This window comes from Neophocaena asiaeorientalis, unplaced genomic scaffold (assembly GCF_003031525.2).
Source record: "Neophocaena asiaeorientalis asiaeorientalis breed wild unplaced genomic scaffold, Neophocaena_asiaeorientalis_V1.1 scaffold889, whole genome shotgun sequence".
NCBI lineage: Eukaryota > Metazoa > Chordata > Mammalia > Artiodactyla > Phocoenidae > Neophocaena > Neophocaena asiaeorientalis.
The window spans coordinates 1,045,332-1,061,876 of NW_020171798.1; the positions used below are offsets into that span (position 1 = coordinate 1,045,332).

Below are 16,545 nucleotides of genomic sequence, written 5' to 3' on the forward strand. Positions count from 1 at the left end.
GGAAGGGCAAGGCCTCCGGGTTCAGACAGACCCTGCTGGACCGCTGTGGGCACCTGGGCTCAGGATGTGAATAAGAGGGAGCCGGGCACTGGTCTGCCCGTCCTCCGTGGCTTCACCTGTGTGGCAGACAGACCTAGTCTCACACCAGTGAACACGCATCAAAACCTCAGTTGGGACCCTCCGCTGGCTCCATGCGTGCACCCCTGCCTAATCACCAGTGGCCACAGAAAGATCAGCACATGGGGCTTCCCTGGTGGCGCAGTGGTTGAGAGTCCGCCTGCCGATGCAGGGGACACGGGTTCGTGCCCCGGTCCGGGAGGATCCCACATACCGCGGAGCGGCTGGGCACGTGAGCCATGGCCACTGAGCCTGCACGTCCAGAGCCTGTGCTCCACAACAGGAGAGGCCACAACAGTGAGAGGCCCGCGTACCGCAAAAAAAACAAAAAAAATCACCACATGTACAGGTTCTACTAGGATTTATAGTTGTTTTCCAAAAGTCCGCAGTGCAGCGAAAGCCACTTCCTGAAGCATTGTCACAAATTGATTTCTTGAAAAAGGAAAAAAAAAAAAAAAAAAGTCCAACACATGCGTGGCACACACAAACCCACCTCTACCTCCCAAGGTGGGAACTAGAGCAGAAAGCTTCACTGCAAACAGTTGATTTTAGGAACGTAATCATGAATGCAGAGTCCTTTTCTAATTTCTCTAACTTGCTGTTACTGTCGACAAAGTGGGCCAGTTAATTTGTAGCATAAATGGAGTGGACTTTTAACCATAATCTGAAGACTTCGGCTCCTCTGTTTAGGTACCAAAATAGAAGCAAAGCACCGTGTCAGGGCCCCCTTGGGGGGAACCGAGCATCCAGATGAGCATTTGTTGCAGAAGCCCTTACACACCACGCTTACACACCACGCTTGCAGGCTGACAGTGTGGTCACTTCCCAACCCTCTAAGTTTTCATGGCTCCATGGCTAATAATTTATGAGTTTAAACCACCTTAGAAGTTACTGGAACTTCATAAATTTGCTTCAGACATCCTTTAAATCATTCACAAAGCTGAAAATTATTTTTTTCCTCCTTCTTTTAAGCACAAAATCACAGTAGCAAGTAAAATTGCTACTGTTCACTGAGAGCTACGGTAGGTGGTGCTTTCCCTGTGTTACGCTTGCGATTGATGAGGCTTCGCGAGGTTAAGTCCTTCCCCAAATCAGGACTCCACCGAGGCCTAGCTGACTCCGAAGTCCACACTTGTAAGCCCTGTACATACAGCCTGTGGGATAACAGGCTTCGAAAATTCCTCGCCGTGTCACCTCTGGAGCTTTATATGCTCCCACCGGGGAAGGGGAAGCTTCAGGGGATGAGCGATGGCCCCTGGGGACACAGACAGAAAAATGTGTCAGTTCGCAGGCCTGTGAGGCCGTTTGCTAGATCTCGGAAAGACAGGCGGGCGAGCGAGCGAGCGAGCGAGCGATCGCTCTCCGGAGGGGAGCGTGTCCTGGCTGGGAGGGGAGCGGCCCGCGTCTAACCTGCCCAACCCGGTGGTCCTTCTAGTCGAAGATCCATGCCGCCCGCAGCCTGAGCGAAATCGCCATCGACCTGACGGAGACGGGGACGCTGAAGACGTCGAAGCTGGCCAGCATGGGCAGCAAGGGCAAGATCATCAGCGGCAGCAGCGGCAGCCTGCTGTCCTCAGGTGGGTGGCGGCCCCCGGGGGCTGGGGCGCTCCGAGGGGGCAGGGCGGAGCCGCTGGCTCTCTCGTCCTGAGCAAGGTTTGCGGCCCAGCGGGGGTCCGAGGAAACGGCCGACAGTATCACCGCGTGGAAGCAGGGGCGGGGGAGAAGCGTCAGTAGAACCTCCCGGTGTGGGAAGGCCACCTAAGTGCCTTCGAGCGGCCTCCAGAGCCTTCCCAGTGCTGGTGGCTGAGCGGCAGGAATGCCGGCTCCAAGGACGCACGGCGCGGCGCGGGCTGCCTGTGTGCCACTCAAGGAGGATTATGCGAGGAGGGGCTGAAGGTCAGGCTCGTGGTGCTTGCTGAGTGACCTACATTCTGTTCCCAGGGGGACTTCTCGAGGCTTTCCAAAGTACAGAACCCCCTTGATCGTTTGGAAAGGAGAGACCTGTCGCGGAGTGCGCTTTGAAAGGGAGGCTCAGGGGATCTGGTTGCCGTCTGTTTCTGCGGGGGGCCCCGGGCCAGTCATTTGTCTTGAGGTGTTGGGAGGGGCAGAAATGCCCCGAGGTTTGAGATGGGGCTGGACTTCAGGAGGAGGGATGCCATTGGCTGGAGTGACAGGAAGGGTGGCGGTTTTGAGTTGGGCAGGGAGGGAGAGGGAGGCAAAAATTGTCTGGAAATGTTAGAAAAGTACAACACAGTTCACTCCCCAGGCCACGTGGTCAAGGCCTGATTATTCTTGGAGCCAGTACACACTTCCTTGCCTCTGAGCCAGAGAGTAAAGCAGGAAGTCTTTGCCCTACCTCATCTTCCAGGGTCAGCTCTGTACACGTGGTGACTGCAGACGGTAACAAAATAAAATAAAGGAAAAAGACAGGAGGGGGTGGGGAAAGCCGAAAGCTGCCTAGTTAGCTTCTGGGCTGGTGGAGTCCAATCACAGCCAGGGAAAACCCTCAGACCTGAAGGGCGAGGGTGAAGATGGACAGGCCTTTCTAAGGTCCTGGGAGGACCCAGGTCATGTGTGCACAGGCCAGGCGTTTTATAAAACCTGTGAACGTAATACATTCTTTTTCTTAAATGGAGCCACCAAAATTATGTAGGTTTCAGGCTCCACAAAGTCGTTTCTGCCTCTGCCAGATCACCGTTAAGGTTCACCGTAAACCTCTCGCTGTCCTGGGTCCTTAGAAAGTTTCCATCAATACAATGGGCCAAGTAATCATTGTTTCTGAGGCTTAGAGGTTTACAGTGAAGACCGTGGACAGTGCTGTAGTAAAGAGAACGCCATACAAAGTCTAAGACCCCTGCCTCGAATTCCAGCCACTTCCTATCGCCTGCAGAATGATGAAGGGCAGGGCCAGAGTCAGCCGTGGGATTGTCCCCTAGACATCCCTACCCCCCACTAAAGCCCAGAGTCTCAGATCTGAGCCTGGATTTAATCTGTCCGCTGTCCTCCTAATCCAGCCACAGATGAACCCACCTCTTCCTTCAGCCTCAGTGAGCAGTGCATCCCTGCCGTGGTTTCATATCCCCTTGGAAATCTATGTTCGTTCTGAATGTGGCACGTTATACCCAGGAGAATAGATTCTTCCAGCTCAGGGGTTCCCTGCCCTCCAAGTGCATCGGAACCCCTTGGAGGGTTCGTTCAAACTCAGATAGCTGGGCTCCGGCCCCGGAGTATCTGATCTGTAGGTCTGGGGTGAGCCTGGGAATTATCATTTCTAGCAAGTTCTGACAAGCTCTCCGGTGATGTTGATGCTGGTCTGGGGACCACACTTTGAGAGCCACTCTTCTTGCGAGGAACCTCGGTCTCCCCACTTTTACACCTGTGTCCTGGTCCATCTGCTCAGGCCCTTTGTCTCTGGCAGCCGCCAAGGGTACAAACGTAATAGCAGGTAGAGCGGAGGTGGTGAACAGGATCCCCAAAGCGTCTAACATGGAGCTGACATCATTCAACCATCAGAAATGAGATCCAGGGACTTCCCTGGCGGTCCAGTGGTTAAGACTCTGCACTTCCACTGCAGGGGGTGCGGGTTCGATCCCTGGTGCAGCAACTGGGATCCCCAGTTATTTTGGCGGCATGGCCAAAAAAAAAAAAGAAAGAAATTGAGATACCGAGATCCAGGCATCTTCAAGACTGGATAGCAATTCCTCTCTGTTACCGCCGACAGCTTGACATTAATAATCAATCCCGTGAGCTAGGAGATGAATCAAAAGAAAACTTTCCTGCTGAATCCACTCCCATACCTGATATATGCATCTTTATCTCAGGATATTAGAGCAATTTTTTCATGTCTGATAACTTAGTGACGAGGACCCCGGGCAAAGCTGTTTGGGCATCGATGGAGGTAGCCGAGGCCCCCTGCCTGCCCCACTTCCGCGGTGGCTCCATCCTTAGGACTGAGACCCTCAGCCTTTTGCCTGCCCGCCTTCTGTTGCTCAGCTAAGCAAGAGGAAAGCTGGGCAGACGGGGAAGGAGGTGGAGAGGTGTGAGCCGTGACCAGGCCAGGGAGCATTTCGAACTCAGCCCAGCCCTGCAAGTTAGATGCTGAAGAATGGTCCTTAACTGCTGAGGCTCCGTGGGAAGGTCTCCCCCACCTCTGGCTTAGGAAAGGCCACGGGTCAGTGGAAGGAGAGACCTTGCACAGGAAGTGTTCTATCAGTCAACTCGGGGAACTTCTAGGACCTGTCGATCTGGCCATCACTGCCAGGTCTGTGATTGCTGCCCCTCTGACTTTTCATGTGCAGGAGAAGATGCCTTCACCTGAGGCCTTGCAGTCCCACCTGGATGGGACGGTTTCCCATCCCCCACCAGACAGAAATCTAGGCTAGCCTCCCACCCATGCTTTTCATCCTTTAGTGCATCCTGCCTGACTGCGTGTGGGGAAGGCCTCCTAGTGATGGGCTCCCACAGAAGGAGAGGGCGTCGCTCTTTCGGGATGGCCTTGGTTTAAGCACTCTTTTTATGACACTTTCCAGACCCTATGATCTACCTCTCACTCAGGAAATAGGGTGCAAATAACCTAGTATCTTATTGGATCAATTATTGTCTGTCCTTCACCTACTGCCTTGTGCTAAGAAAAGATGGTGTCTGATACATAGTCCTGAAAAGCATTTTGAGAAACTGATCATCACTTGAGAATTCTTTTTGCTACCTCTAACCCTGTGCCTATCACTCAGTAGGTGTTCCGTACACGATTTTTTACATGATTTCCCCGTGACTCATTTATTTACTGACTGGAAATTTGTACCTTTTGACTCGCTTTACCTATTCCACCCACCCTCTCCCCTTGTCTCTGACACCTGCCAGTCTGTTCTTTTTATCTATGAGCTCAGGGTTTTTTGGTTTTAGTTCGTTTGTTTTTAGAGTCTATGTATCAGTGAGATCAAATGGTATTTGTCTTTCTCTGATATACTTCACTTAGCATAATGCCCTTGGGGTCCATTTATATCACAAATGGCAAGATTTCGGTTTTTTTTTATGGCTGAATAATATTCTGTTGTGTGTGTGTTATGGTTACAATTTCTTTATGCATTCATCCACTAGTGGACACTTAGATTGTTTCCAAGTCATGGCCATTGTGAATAATGCTGCTGTGAACATGAGGGTGCAGATATCTTTTCCAGTTACTGTTTCATTTCTTCAGATAAATACCCAGAAGTGAAATTGCTGGGTCATATGGTAGCTCTATCATTAGTTTTTTGAGGAACCTCCAGACTGTTTGACATAGTGACTGCACCAACTCGCATTCCCGCCATCAGGGTGTGAGGGTTCCCTTTTTTCCACATCCTCGCCAACAGTTGTTATGTTCTTTTTGATGATGGCCATTCTAACAGATGTGAGGTGATTTCCCGTTGTGGCTTTGATTTGCATTTCCCTGATGATTAATGATGTTGGGTATCTTTTCATGTACCTGTTGGCCATTTGTATGTCTTCTTTGGAAAATGTTCAGATCCTCTGCCCGTTTTTTAATTGGATCTGTTTTTTGTTGTTGAGTTGTATAAGTTCTTTATACTTTTTGGATATTGGTCCTTTATCAGATATATGACTTGCGAATCTTTTCTCCCATTCAGTAGGTTGCCTTTTCTTTGTGTTGATGGTTTCCTTTGTTGTGCAGAAGCTTTTTAGTTTGATGTAGTCCCATTTGCTTATTTTTACTTTTGGTGCCTCTACTTGTGGTGTCAGATTTTAAAAAATCATCACCAAGACTGATGTCAATGATACACGATTGTTAAAATTAAATTTTGAAGGATACTAGTAAGAATCCTGCATGTGCTGCATTTTAAGAGCCTTCTACATTCCCAGAGTGTGTGCCATCTCGGTCCTTGCCAAGACCGCTCATAAACCTGCCACTAACATTTTCCCTCAAATTGTACCGTATGGCTTTTGTCGTGATGGTATCAGACCTTCAAAGGTTAATCTTGTCAGATCAGGCCCCTCCTGCAAAGGCCATCCTTCCTCATTATCTTTCCTTTATCCTTCCACCCTTGTCTGTACCCAAATAGTGCCGTAACTGAGCCGTGTAACCACACTGTGATACTGCTACCGTATAAACATTTTTTCTAGCTCCCGAACTTCGCTAGGGGCTATGCGTAGCGTTTTAAAAGTTACAGCTTCTCTTCTCAAAGAGTTTGTGTACTATTTATTGAAGTAAAACAGAGATAAAATATTTCCAACTCTTAGTAACTTTGAAGGTGATTTTCGTATTTAACAAGGGTACATCATTACGAAGTAGTGGACTTCAGTCATTTTAAAGCTATCTGAGGTCTCAGATGCTAAAGAAATGAAGAAATGCTATTGACATCGTTAAAGAAGTCAGAAGTCCACAGTTATTATTGACCTGAGCCAGGGGCTAACATCTCGAAAAGAAAAGGTCTGCAGAGTTGAAATGATTTACTAGGGCTCGGGGCCAAGACCCTCTGAGTTCTTTGGTGGTAGTACCCAGGGCTGTCCCGTGGGAGACCTGTAGTCCTACTAGAGACCCTTAGAGATGCTGAGCCTTCTGAGCTGTGTCAGATTAAAAGGGATCAAGCCCTCACCTCCCAAAATTGCACTGCATGAGATTCAGACCCTAGGAAGGTTATGGAACCCGCGTCCCAAATCCATTCGTGAAGGGGCTCCGGCGGGCAGGCTTTGAAAGGAGGTGAGGACCCTTGTCCCAGAGCATCCCCTGGAGGAAGGGAGGTTGAGGCAGCTCAGGGCACAGCCCCCATTCCAGGCCAGCAGAGCCCCACCCCCACCCCCATCTTGGTCTCCTCACAAGCTCTGCACCTCTGGGTAACCAGCCAGCCTGTTGCCTGACCACTGCGGGGTGGGAGAGGCGGGGTGGTGACAAGCAGGGGACGTTGTAGTCACTGTGCCCTAGGAGAGCCTCCAGATTTTCCAGGGTTCAGATAGAGTTTGAGAGGACAACTGTGAATTCAAAACATTTGGTGATGGGGATGTTTTCGGAATTCAGAAAAAGCATCCAAAATCCTTTTTGTGGGAACTTTAAAGGGTTTATTCCTCTCTTTCTTACCCCCATTTCTTGAAATCTCAGAAACAAATGGGGAAGGGAAAAAACTGGAATGACAAAAGAAAAAACCAAACAACTGCATGCTGAACACGCATGGCCTTTCCATAGCTCCTCTGAAAGCGAGAAAAAGTGTCGGATTGTCCCAGCATTGCTTCTGGAATTTGCCATCCCAGAACAGTTCTGGTTGCAGTAGGAGGGTAGGGGCTCAGGGAGATGTGTTTTTGCTCTCAGCCGATTTAAAGAAAAACGGCACAGACTTGCTTAGAAGACACCCCGTGTTATGCAGGCCCATGTGGGTTGTGCGTTAACTGCCCCCAAACGAAAAAATGTTACTGCACATCCTTTCTTAGAGGAATAGAACAATGAGACTGACGCTGGCTTTTTGAGTGGAAATACAGGGCCAGAATCCACCCGCTGTCTCCAGAAACAAAATGGCATGTCGTGCCTATAAATAGGAATTGGGCTGTGGGATTAATGATACCACAGTTGAGTCATCTTCATTGTCAAGAGCAGGACTGCAAAGAATGTGGTGATGGATATTTGGTTAAAAAAAAAAAAAAAAAAAACCAAATATAACAAAACCCTGCAGTCTGCTGGGATCCCCCAGCTCTGTCTGACCCTTTCTGCTCTGGAGAAAAACATGTTGTACTGAGTGTAGGGCCTGCTCTGCCTGGGACCCATCCATGTCCATGACTCAACTCTTCACACGTTCGCCCCCTCTGAATGCCAGCACTTCCTGCCATTGTTGGGCAGTTTATTAATAACTAACATAATAATGAGGGTGCCAGCTGTCTGCCGTCTCCCCTTCCAGAGAACTGATCTGATAGGGGTCTGCCAACTTTATGGTCAGGGCTGTATTCAGCTTAAAATACACGGCCTGAAGTTGGTATCAATCCCATGATGTTTGGGGGCTTTTTTCTTCTTCTTTTCATCTTCATCCTTTTTTTTCTTTTTTTTTAAATATAGATTTTATTCCTACAGTTCAAATTTATTTCCTTTATGTTTTGCAATTACTTGATGTCAATTTTTTTTTAACTGGGGTATAGTTGTTTTACAATGTTGTATTAGTTTCTACTGTACAGCGAAGTGGAGTTCCCTGTGCTATATAGCAGCTTCTCATTAGTTACCTGTTTTATACATATTAGTGTATACATGTCAATCCCAATCTCCCAATTCATCCCACCACCCCCACCACCACTTTCCCCCCTTGGTGTCCATACATTTGTTCTCTACATCTGTGTCTCCACTTCTGCCCTGCAACCCAGTTCATCTATACCATTTTTCTAGATTCCACATATATGAGTTAATATACGATATTTGTTTTTCTCTTTCTGACTTAATTCACTCTGTATGACAGTCTCTGGATCCATCCACGTCTCTACAAATGACCCAATTCCGTTCCTTTTTATGGCTGAATAATATTCCATTGTATATGTGTACCACATCTTCTTTATCCATTCGTCTGTCGATGGAAGTTGGTCAGTTTTTTGCGGCCCAGCATGTGTGATCTTAGTTCCCCAAGCAGGGATCGAACCCACGCCCCCTGCATTAGAGGCATGGAGTCTTAACCACTGGACCGCCAGGGAAGTGCCATTTTCATCCTTTCTTTTTGGTTCTCATTCTACCTCTTCCCTCCGTTTCTCTCCAGCCTTTTAAAGGTTCCTTTATCCACTGCCTGTCTCTTCTTAAGTCTAATGATGCCCAGGCTTCCAGGCACCTTTAGTGTTGGTCCCAGGCTCAGTGCCCTGCAGATGGGCTTAGCCAGCAGCGCTGCCAGAGGGCTCGCCTTCTGCCAGGGTGTGTTTATACGGGACTGTGTAACCGGTGAGGGCTGCGAAATCTCTTTCTGTGGAATGGATGTTTCTGGCCATGGCTTGAGCAGGACAGGCCTGAGTCAAAATTGTGAGAAGACAGCACGGTTGTCCCTTTCTGCTCTCTCACTGGGGGTAAAAAAAAAAAACAAAAAAACCCTAATAAACCATTTATACTGATGTAGTTACACCCTCCCGTGTAAAGGAATATTTGCCTGCTGAAGAAAACCAGGGCAGAATGGTAATCTGTAACCTAAGTGAACGACTTTGATGGAATTTTAAGAACTGAAAAAGAAATATCACCATCCCCTCCCATAGCTTTTGCTCTCTTCCCATTTATGGAGACTAGCCTTCTCAATATTACAGTCGAATCATAGAATCTTGGAGCCAGAAGGATAAGCCCCCTTATTTCACAATATAAGGAATGGAAACTATATAAATGAACTCATAACAGTAGTTTCAACTAGGCAGTTTACCAGATGCTGCTAATTTTTTAAGTCATTGGTTCACTTCTCTCCCTCCCTCCCTCTCCCCCAACCCCGAGCATTTCTCTTTTTAATTATCTTTGTACCCTTCACCCTTTGGTGAAAATGCCACTGAGCACCTTTTTTTTTTTTTTTTCTGAGTCCCAGAGCCTCTTCGCTGCCACCAAATGGTGTTTATTTTCAAATTGCTCCCATTTCACTGCTCTTATACATGCACTGTTTTATTTTTAAAATACCCGACCCTAATGAAAAGTTCTCCAGGCGTGCACTTGTCATGTGAAAAAATCACATTTCATTCCCTGAGACGCTCTCCAGAGATCACACACAGTTATCCTGAAATCTGCCAGGTGGCTTTATTTCCCATGTTCTCTTAGGACATCTTTTCTGTAAGGAATTCATAATTGAGGATTTGTAAGGCAAATAAATATCTCTTCATCATAAAGGGTTCAGACCTTTTCCTTGTATTTATTCCTGGGGTGTCTGCCAAAACTTTTCCTTACAGCTTTTGTAGATCTGCTGGGAATATGCCTACTTTCTTTTCTTTTTTTTTTTCTTTTTTTTCATAAAAGTCTAAACAGATTGTCATTTCCTTCCCTTACTTTTAGGACAACAGACTTCTTTCTTCTTTGGGGTACTGTTTGTTTCAAATTTCCCCTGCTTTCAGAGAGGAAAGAACCCCTTCTGTCTCCTGAGATCAGCGGGGTTGGTCATCAGAATTCCATCTGTGTAAAAACAGATGAGCCCCGGTTCCCGACAATATTCTGTTTAAGAGGATACGTTCTCATATCCGGTGCAGCGTAGCCCAGAGTCTTTTGAAAGATTGGCGCACATTCTCCGTCTCAGCCCGATGAGGACATCCTTCCCCATGTCTGCCGGCTGGGAGGGGAGCTGCTGTTTGTGTGGGCCGGCCCTCCCCACGCATCCTGCCCCAGGGCACCAGCTGCCCACCCGGGGACACCTGGAGTTCCCTAGCTGGAGCACAAGGAAGTCCGAGAGGCAGTTTCTCCAGAGGTGGCAGGAATCTCTCCGTCCAGCAACAGCCCTAGCGTCCGGGAGTTCACTCGGGAGATTTCCAAATACCCCCTGAAAGTGCCTTTCTGAACTTCAGTGCATCATTCAGACACTCCCGGCTGTGTTTGGATTGGAATCGTCTTCTTTGGGGTCAGACCTTTTTCTCCTCCTCTCAGCCAGCTGAGGAGTGACCTATTTCTATAAAGGATGTGGATTGGAAAATGATCATCAGATAGCCAAAAGCAAAAGACATGTTCAATCAGGGCTCATTCAGAGAGATGTTGACTGAGCAGTAAGCAGGAGGAAAAGCTTTCCAGAGAGCTCATCTGATGCTGACCCTCCCGGCACTGGACCACAGGGCGACTCAGCCTCAGACCTCGTCAGCCCCGCAGGTTCATTGCCTAATTGGCCTGGGATGCGGCAGCTGCCGCCTCTGCCCGTCAAGTGCGCGGCTCACGTCCTCCTTCCTCCCACTGGACAGCTTTTCACGGCTGGACGCGAGGCTCTCTGAGGGCTGGACCCACGTCCAATTCCCTGTCTCCCCCTCCCCACCTTGAACACAGAAGGTGCTTCAGAGACTTCTGTGGCTTCCTTGGCGCATTTGAAGGACCCGCGGGCCCCTCCTTTCTGCCTACGTGTTCCTCCGCGCGGTCCTGCAGAAAGGGTCTAGGCTGGAGAGGCAGGTAGGCTGGCACACGAACCGTGTTTATTACAGCCAGACCCAGTTCCTGCCCTCATGGTGCTTCCATTCTAGGGATGCAGCAGACCAAACCGCCAAGTTGGAATCCCAGCTGTGCCTAACATCCCAATGACCTCTTCTATGAAAATGGGGATAATGTTTCTGTGAGGATGAAATGAAGTAGAACGTGTGGGAAGCTCCTATCGAGAGTTCTGTAAAAATCCCCTCCCTTCCCTTCTTCTCCCGAGTTCCCTGTATGTGCACCTTCCACCAGCCTTCCAGCTTCTTGCCTAGTCACTGTTCTTCCTCTTTTACATCATGAATTGATGGTGCCAGCTCCTAACAAAGGCCAGGGGACACTCCTGAATACAAATAGCTACAAATACTCACGTAGTGCCTATTACGTTCTGTTCTAAGCATCTTGCAAGCCCATGCAAATCAATTTCATTGGATTCTCCCAACTTTTGAAGAAGTCCTGCTTTTTAAACTTGTTTATTTATTTGTTTATTTTTGGCTGCGTTGGGTCTTCGTTGCTGCACACGGGCTTTCTCTAGTTGCGGCGAGCCGGGGCTACTCTTCGTTGCGGTGCGCGGGCTTCTCGTTGCGGTGGCTTCTTTTGTTGCGGAGCACGGGCTCTAGGCGCGTGGGCTTCAGTAGTTGCAGCACGTGGGCTCAGTAGTTGTGGCACATGGGCTTAGTTGCTCCGCAGCATGTGGGATCTTCCCGGACCAGGGCTCGAACCCGTGCCCCCTGCATTGGCAGGTGGATTCTTAACCACTGAACCACCAGGGAAACCCAGAAGTCCTGTTTTCGTTCCCATATGAGAAGGGAGGTAACAGATTTAGAGCGGTCATGTGACATTGCCGAGTCCTCACAACTAGTATGGCACAGAGTTGGGACACAAGTCCTGACTTGTTAGCTCTAAACTACTAGATGGTAGACTTCTGTCTCCGGAAGCTGCCAGACCAGTTGACATTTCCCGAGGTGTATTCACATCACTCTTTCCTACAAACTTGGTGCTACTTGAAAGTTTGACCACCACCAACAACAAAGTGTTTATTCGCTACTCAGATCTTTCAAAAGCATTCAGATTACTCCTGTTTTTCCTTGGGTTCGTGCACCAGTTAATTATGCTTGGACAGTCCTTTCTGACTAGCGCTTGGCTACTGCTCTGTCACTCTCTACGTTTTGAAATCTCACTCTTCTGGCTCCGGTAGAGAGCATCCATCTGTCTTCGTACTTCATTAATCCCGAACAAAGCTCAGATTAAACTCTTACTTAGTATTCAGGTTTACAGATAATTTGCTTTGGCCTGTTGATAAGATGCAGAGGTCAGTCCTTTAGGTGCTGGTTGATAATTAGACATTTCCTTTTGATTTGAAGCAAACTATAGCAATAGCTGGGAGAAGGACCAGAGTTGGAGGGATGCTTGTCTGTTCTGGAGGCGGAGATGGGAAAGAAAAGAAGAGAAAGATGGCACCGTATGTAAGGGTCCTTTTGTAAAAATTGCAAAAATGACTGCTAAGAGGTGAGGGGAACTGCCTCAGTAAGCTGTTTATTTCAGTACTAGATTCTTCGAGTTTGGAGGAATCTTGGGGGTTAGTTAATTGGTCATTTTCTAGTTGGGGACATCATGGCTCTGAGAGGTTAACAACCCGAGATCTGACGCCAATTAACAACTGACGTGTTGGAAATCCAGGTGTCTTTTATCCTTCACTGCTCCTCTAAAAGATAGCGGATTTCCATCTTGTTAATTTCTAAGGGGCTAAACGTATAACCTTGGAGTGGGGTTGCCTGTGAAAAGGCACGTGTGTGTTCATGTAACCGGAAATGGACAAATCATCGTAACTGAGGGCTTCTATACCATTCGTCAAGTGTAGGTGCTGACTGGAAATTATTTCTGTGTCTAGAATCATTTTAGATGTGCTCACAAACCTTTAGTTTGCAAGACTCTCGTTGCCCTGTGCCCCTGAGGCTCTTCTGACGGCGTTTCTCCCTGGATTCACTCTGTTCTGCCACTTGAGAGGATGAAGAGTGACTCTCTGCCTCTCTGGCTGGCCTTCCTTTTAGATGTCACGCGTGCCATTCAGGGGGCGTCTAGAGGGTGAGAACATCAGCATCTCGGAGCACCTGGGGCTTCTCCTTCTAATGCTCTTGGTTTCCGTCAGTGCTTTGTGCTGTTGGTGTTGCCATCTTGTCCCTGGGCACTCAGCTGCCGCCCCCCAGGGTTGCCACGTTGGCCTGGTTGCAGGTAACACCCCGACGGCTTCAGATACGACAAGCTCCAAGAGAGAGCAGCTCTAAGAACTCAGCACGCTTGCCCAGACGGTGCATTTCCTTTACAGAAACAGAGGCACCGGGAACCTCTTTTTCAAATGCATTGTGACCAGAACCCCACGGCAGAGCCGCCCTAGCTTGAGGGTGGAGTGGGGGGCCCAGAGCCTGCCGAACCCCTCGACTCTGTCCCAGCCTCATCCACAGGTGCACCAAAGGCATAAATGCAAACCCAGGGGCTCAAGAAACGAAATTTGAAAACAGTGCCTAGACCTCTGTTGCTCCTTCTAAAGATGAGCTTTGGAGCCCAAGCGGTAGCTGCGTTGTACAGAGCTTCTCTTCTTTGGCAAATGGCCCCTTGAGTAATGGCGAGGAAGTCATTTCAATCATTTCTCTCTTTCTAATTCTAGCCGGTATGTCCCCGTGTGGGTGTGTGCACTCACTCCAGTTAGGTCTACCCTACGGGGGGTTTACCTGTCCCAGGCACAAGCTAAATGCCGAATGTACGTGATCTCATTAGTCTTTACAGCACATTGAGGAGGGCAGGTCACTTGTCCAAGGTCACCCGTCTAGTAAGCGGTTTAGAGTGCATTAAAACCAGATCGTTTTACCCTTCACCCGCCATCCAGGTTAGATGAAAATGGAACTCTGCGTGTCTAGGCCAGGCCAACTCACTTACTTTGCAAAGACTTAACTTGGTACCTGGCACCATATTCCTCGTGAAGCAACTTCAAGAATAAAGGTGTGGGGCTTCCCTGGTGGCGCAGTGGTTGAGAGTCCACCTGCCGATGCAGGGGACACGGGTTCGTGCCCCGGTCCGGGAGGATCCCACATGCCGCGGAGCGGCTGGGCCCGTGAGCCATGGCCGCTGAGCCTGTGCGTCCGGAGCCTGTGCTCCGCAACGGGAGAGGCCACAACAGTGAGAGCCCCGCGTACAGCAAAAAAAAAAAAAAGGAATAAAGGTGTGAAGCAGAGCCAGCCAGCATTAGTGGTGCCAGATACGGAGAAGGCCTCTTGAGCCATCACTCTGTCTTATATGGGTTTGGTATTTAGGCTAATTATTATAAGTAATCATAATTTAGGGAGTGCTAACGAGCTCAAGACCAAAGCTTAACTAATCCATAACTAGAGATCAGATCATCCAAAAATTCTGGTCTTTACCACCCAGAGTTTAATGTTGTGATTTTTGCCATTCTTGAATAGAGTTCATTCTTAGATTTGACTTCATAAATCACCATCTCCAATTGAGAGGTTAGGCAGGGGTGAGAAGGAAAACAATGAATTTTTCATTTGTGCTAGAAATCCTTTCATCTTCTTGGACCCAAGTTTCCCCAGGTCTGTTTTTCAAATCTAAAGTCTGACTTCCTTCCAGTATTATTTTACCTTCTTATTAATTCTTTCGATGATGGAATAACAGAGCGTAGCTCGTCAAATTTTCCTGCGTCTTCACCTGTGACTGTGACTCAGGGAACAAGATTAAGATTCAAAATGATTTAGCTGTGTTACCTTAGATGAATGTGGACTGGAGATAGTTCAGGACTAATAAGCTCAGGGTAATTGACATGGGGGTAGAAAACCTGAAGCATTTCAAAAAGGGGAGCCTGCAATAATGTCCAACCACGTGTCACATGAGTATGACACCATGTGGATTTAGTATGAGAACGATGAGGTAATGGAGGCTTCGTGAGGGTCAAGCTTTCGTTTGAGTTTGCTGTTGAATTTGGAAACATGCGATTGAAGCAGGATGAAATCCAGGAAAGAGCTACAGAAATGATTAAAAGTTTGGAAGGTCGATTCTATAAAGAAACAACCTACAGGTACTAGATGTCTTTACGGAGATGAGATACAACTTAATTATAGCATCCAACCATACGATTGACAACATTTATTTGTTTGTTTATTCAAGCTAATATTTATTAGCTACTGTGGAGGCATAAACATGGTACATTCCCGCAGTGATGGAGAGTCTCTATTTCAAACTAGAATGAGTCAAAATGTATTGTACCTAAACACTGAGAATTCTTGAAGATTAGGGTTATGAGAACTTAGGTGCCTGGTAATTGAGGGAATATGGGGATTCCTGCTCAGAGCCTAAATAAGAGACAAATCTTATATTTATGGGGATGATTTGAGCATCACAGGGTTGCTGTTGTTGTTGTTTTAAATATTACTCATTTATTTATTTGGCTGCACCAGGTCTTAGTTGCGGCGTGCGGGAACTTTGTTGCCACCTGGGGGATCTTCGTTGCAGCATACGAGCTCTTTAGCTGTGGCATGCGGGATCTAGTTCCCTGACCAGGGATCGAACCCCAACCCCCTACGTTGGGAACGCGGAGTCTTAACCACTGGAGCACCAGGGAAGTCCCCATCACAGAGTTTTTGATACCAAAGCATAGAAGTCCTTTCTAGTCTTGTGATTCTGAGACGCCTTCTTTAACCACTGGAAGAAACAGAACAGTCGACTCTGGCAATTCTGACTGGATCATTGTCAAATCTGTCATTCATTCACTGAATTGTCCCGAAATGTTTCCTAAGGAAATACCATTCCTACCCCTCCCTCCAACAAATCCCGCTAGAATTTTTACTGGTGTTGCAATGATTCTCTGATTTAGTTCCTGAAGAATTGACATCATTACAACGTCTGGCTTCCAATCCATGACCAGACTACATCTCTGTCTTGTTTGAGGTCTTTCGTTTTTCTCAGCAGAGTATTATACTTTTCATTGTAGAGATCTTGTCCATCTTCCATTAGATGAATACCTAAGTATTCGATGTCATCTGATGCTGTTGCAGATGGCATGATGTGAGCCCTTTGAAGGCACACCCAGTAATGCCCATCCATTTCTAAGACTCCCACTCTCCATGGACACGAGAAGCAAGCAATAATCAGCTTTTCCTTTCTCAGGGAGTCAAGGCGCCTTGTCTAGCCATCCAGGTAGAAAAGGCATCATAGCTTCACTGCAGGAAACCTATTTCAGAATGTAAACACTGCAGCCCAGAAATGATTCTCTGGTCTACCCTAAATCTCTCCAGTTGGCATTTCAGCATATTTTCCTTTTGTTCGGTTTACAGTTTGCCTTCCACAAAGGTTTCCTATCTAGC

General features: G+C 47.8%; 1 protein-coding gene across 1 annotated transcript in view; it reads left to right on the forward strand.

Moving 5' to 3' along the window:
- FRMD4A (FERM domain containing 4A) overlaps nucleotides 1-16,545 on the forward strand; it is a 316,648-nt gene that overhangs the window by 266,889 nt on the left and 33,214 nt on the right. The window contains 1 exon segment of the mRNA XM_024738008.1: nucleotides 1,553-1,694. Within this exon segment, the coding sequence (XP_024593776.1) occupies nucleotides 1,553-1,694 (142 nt within the window).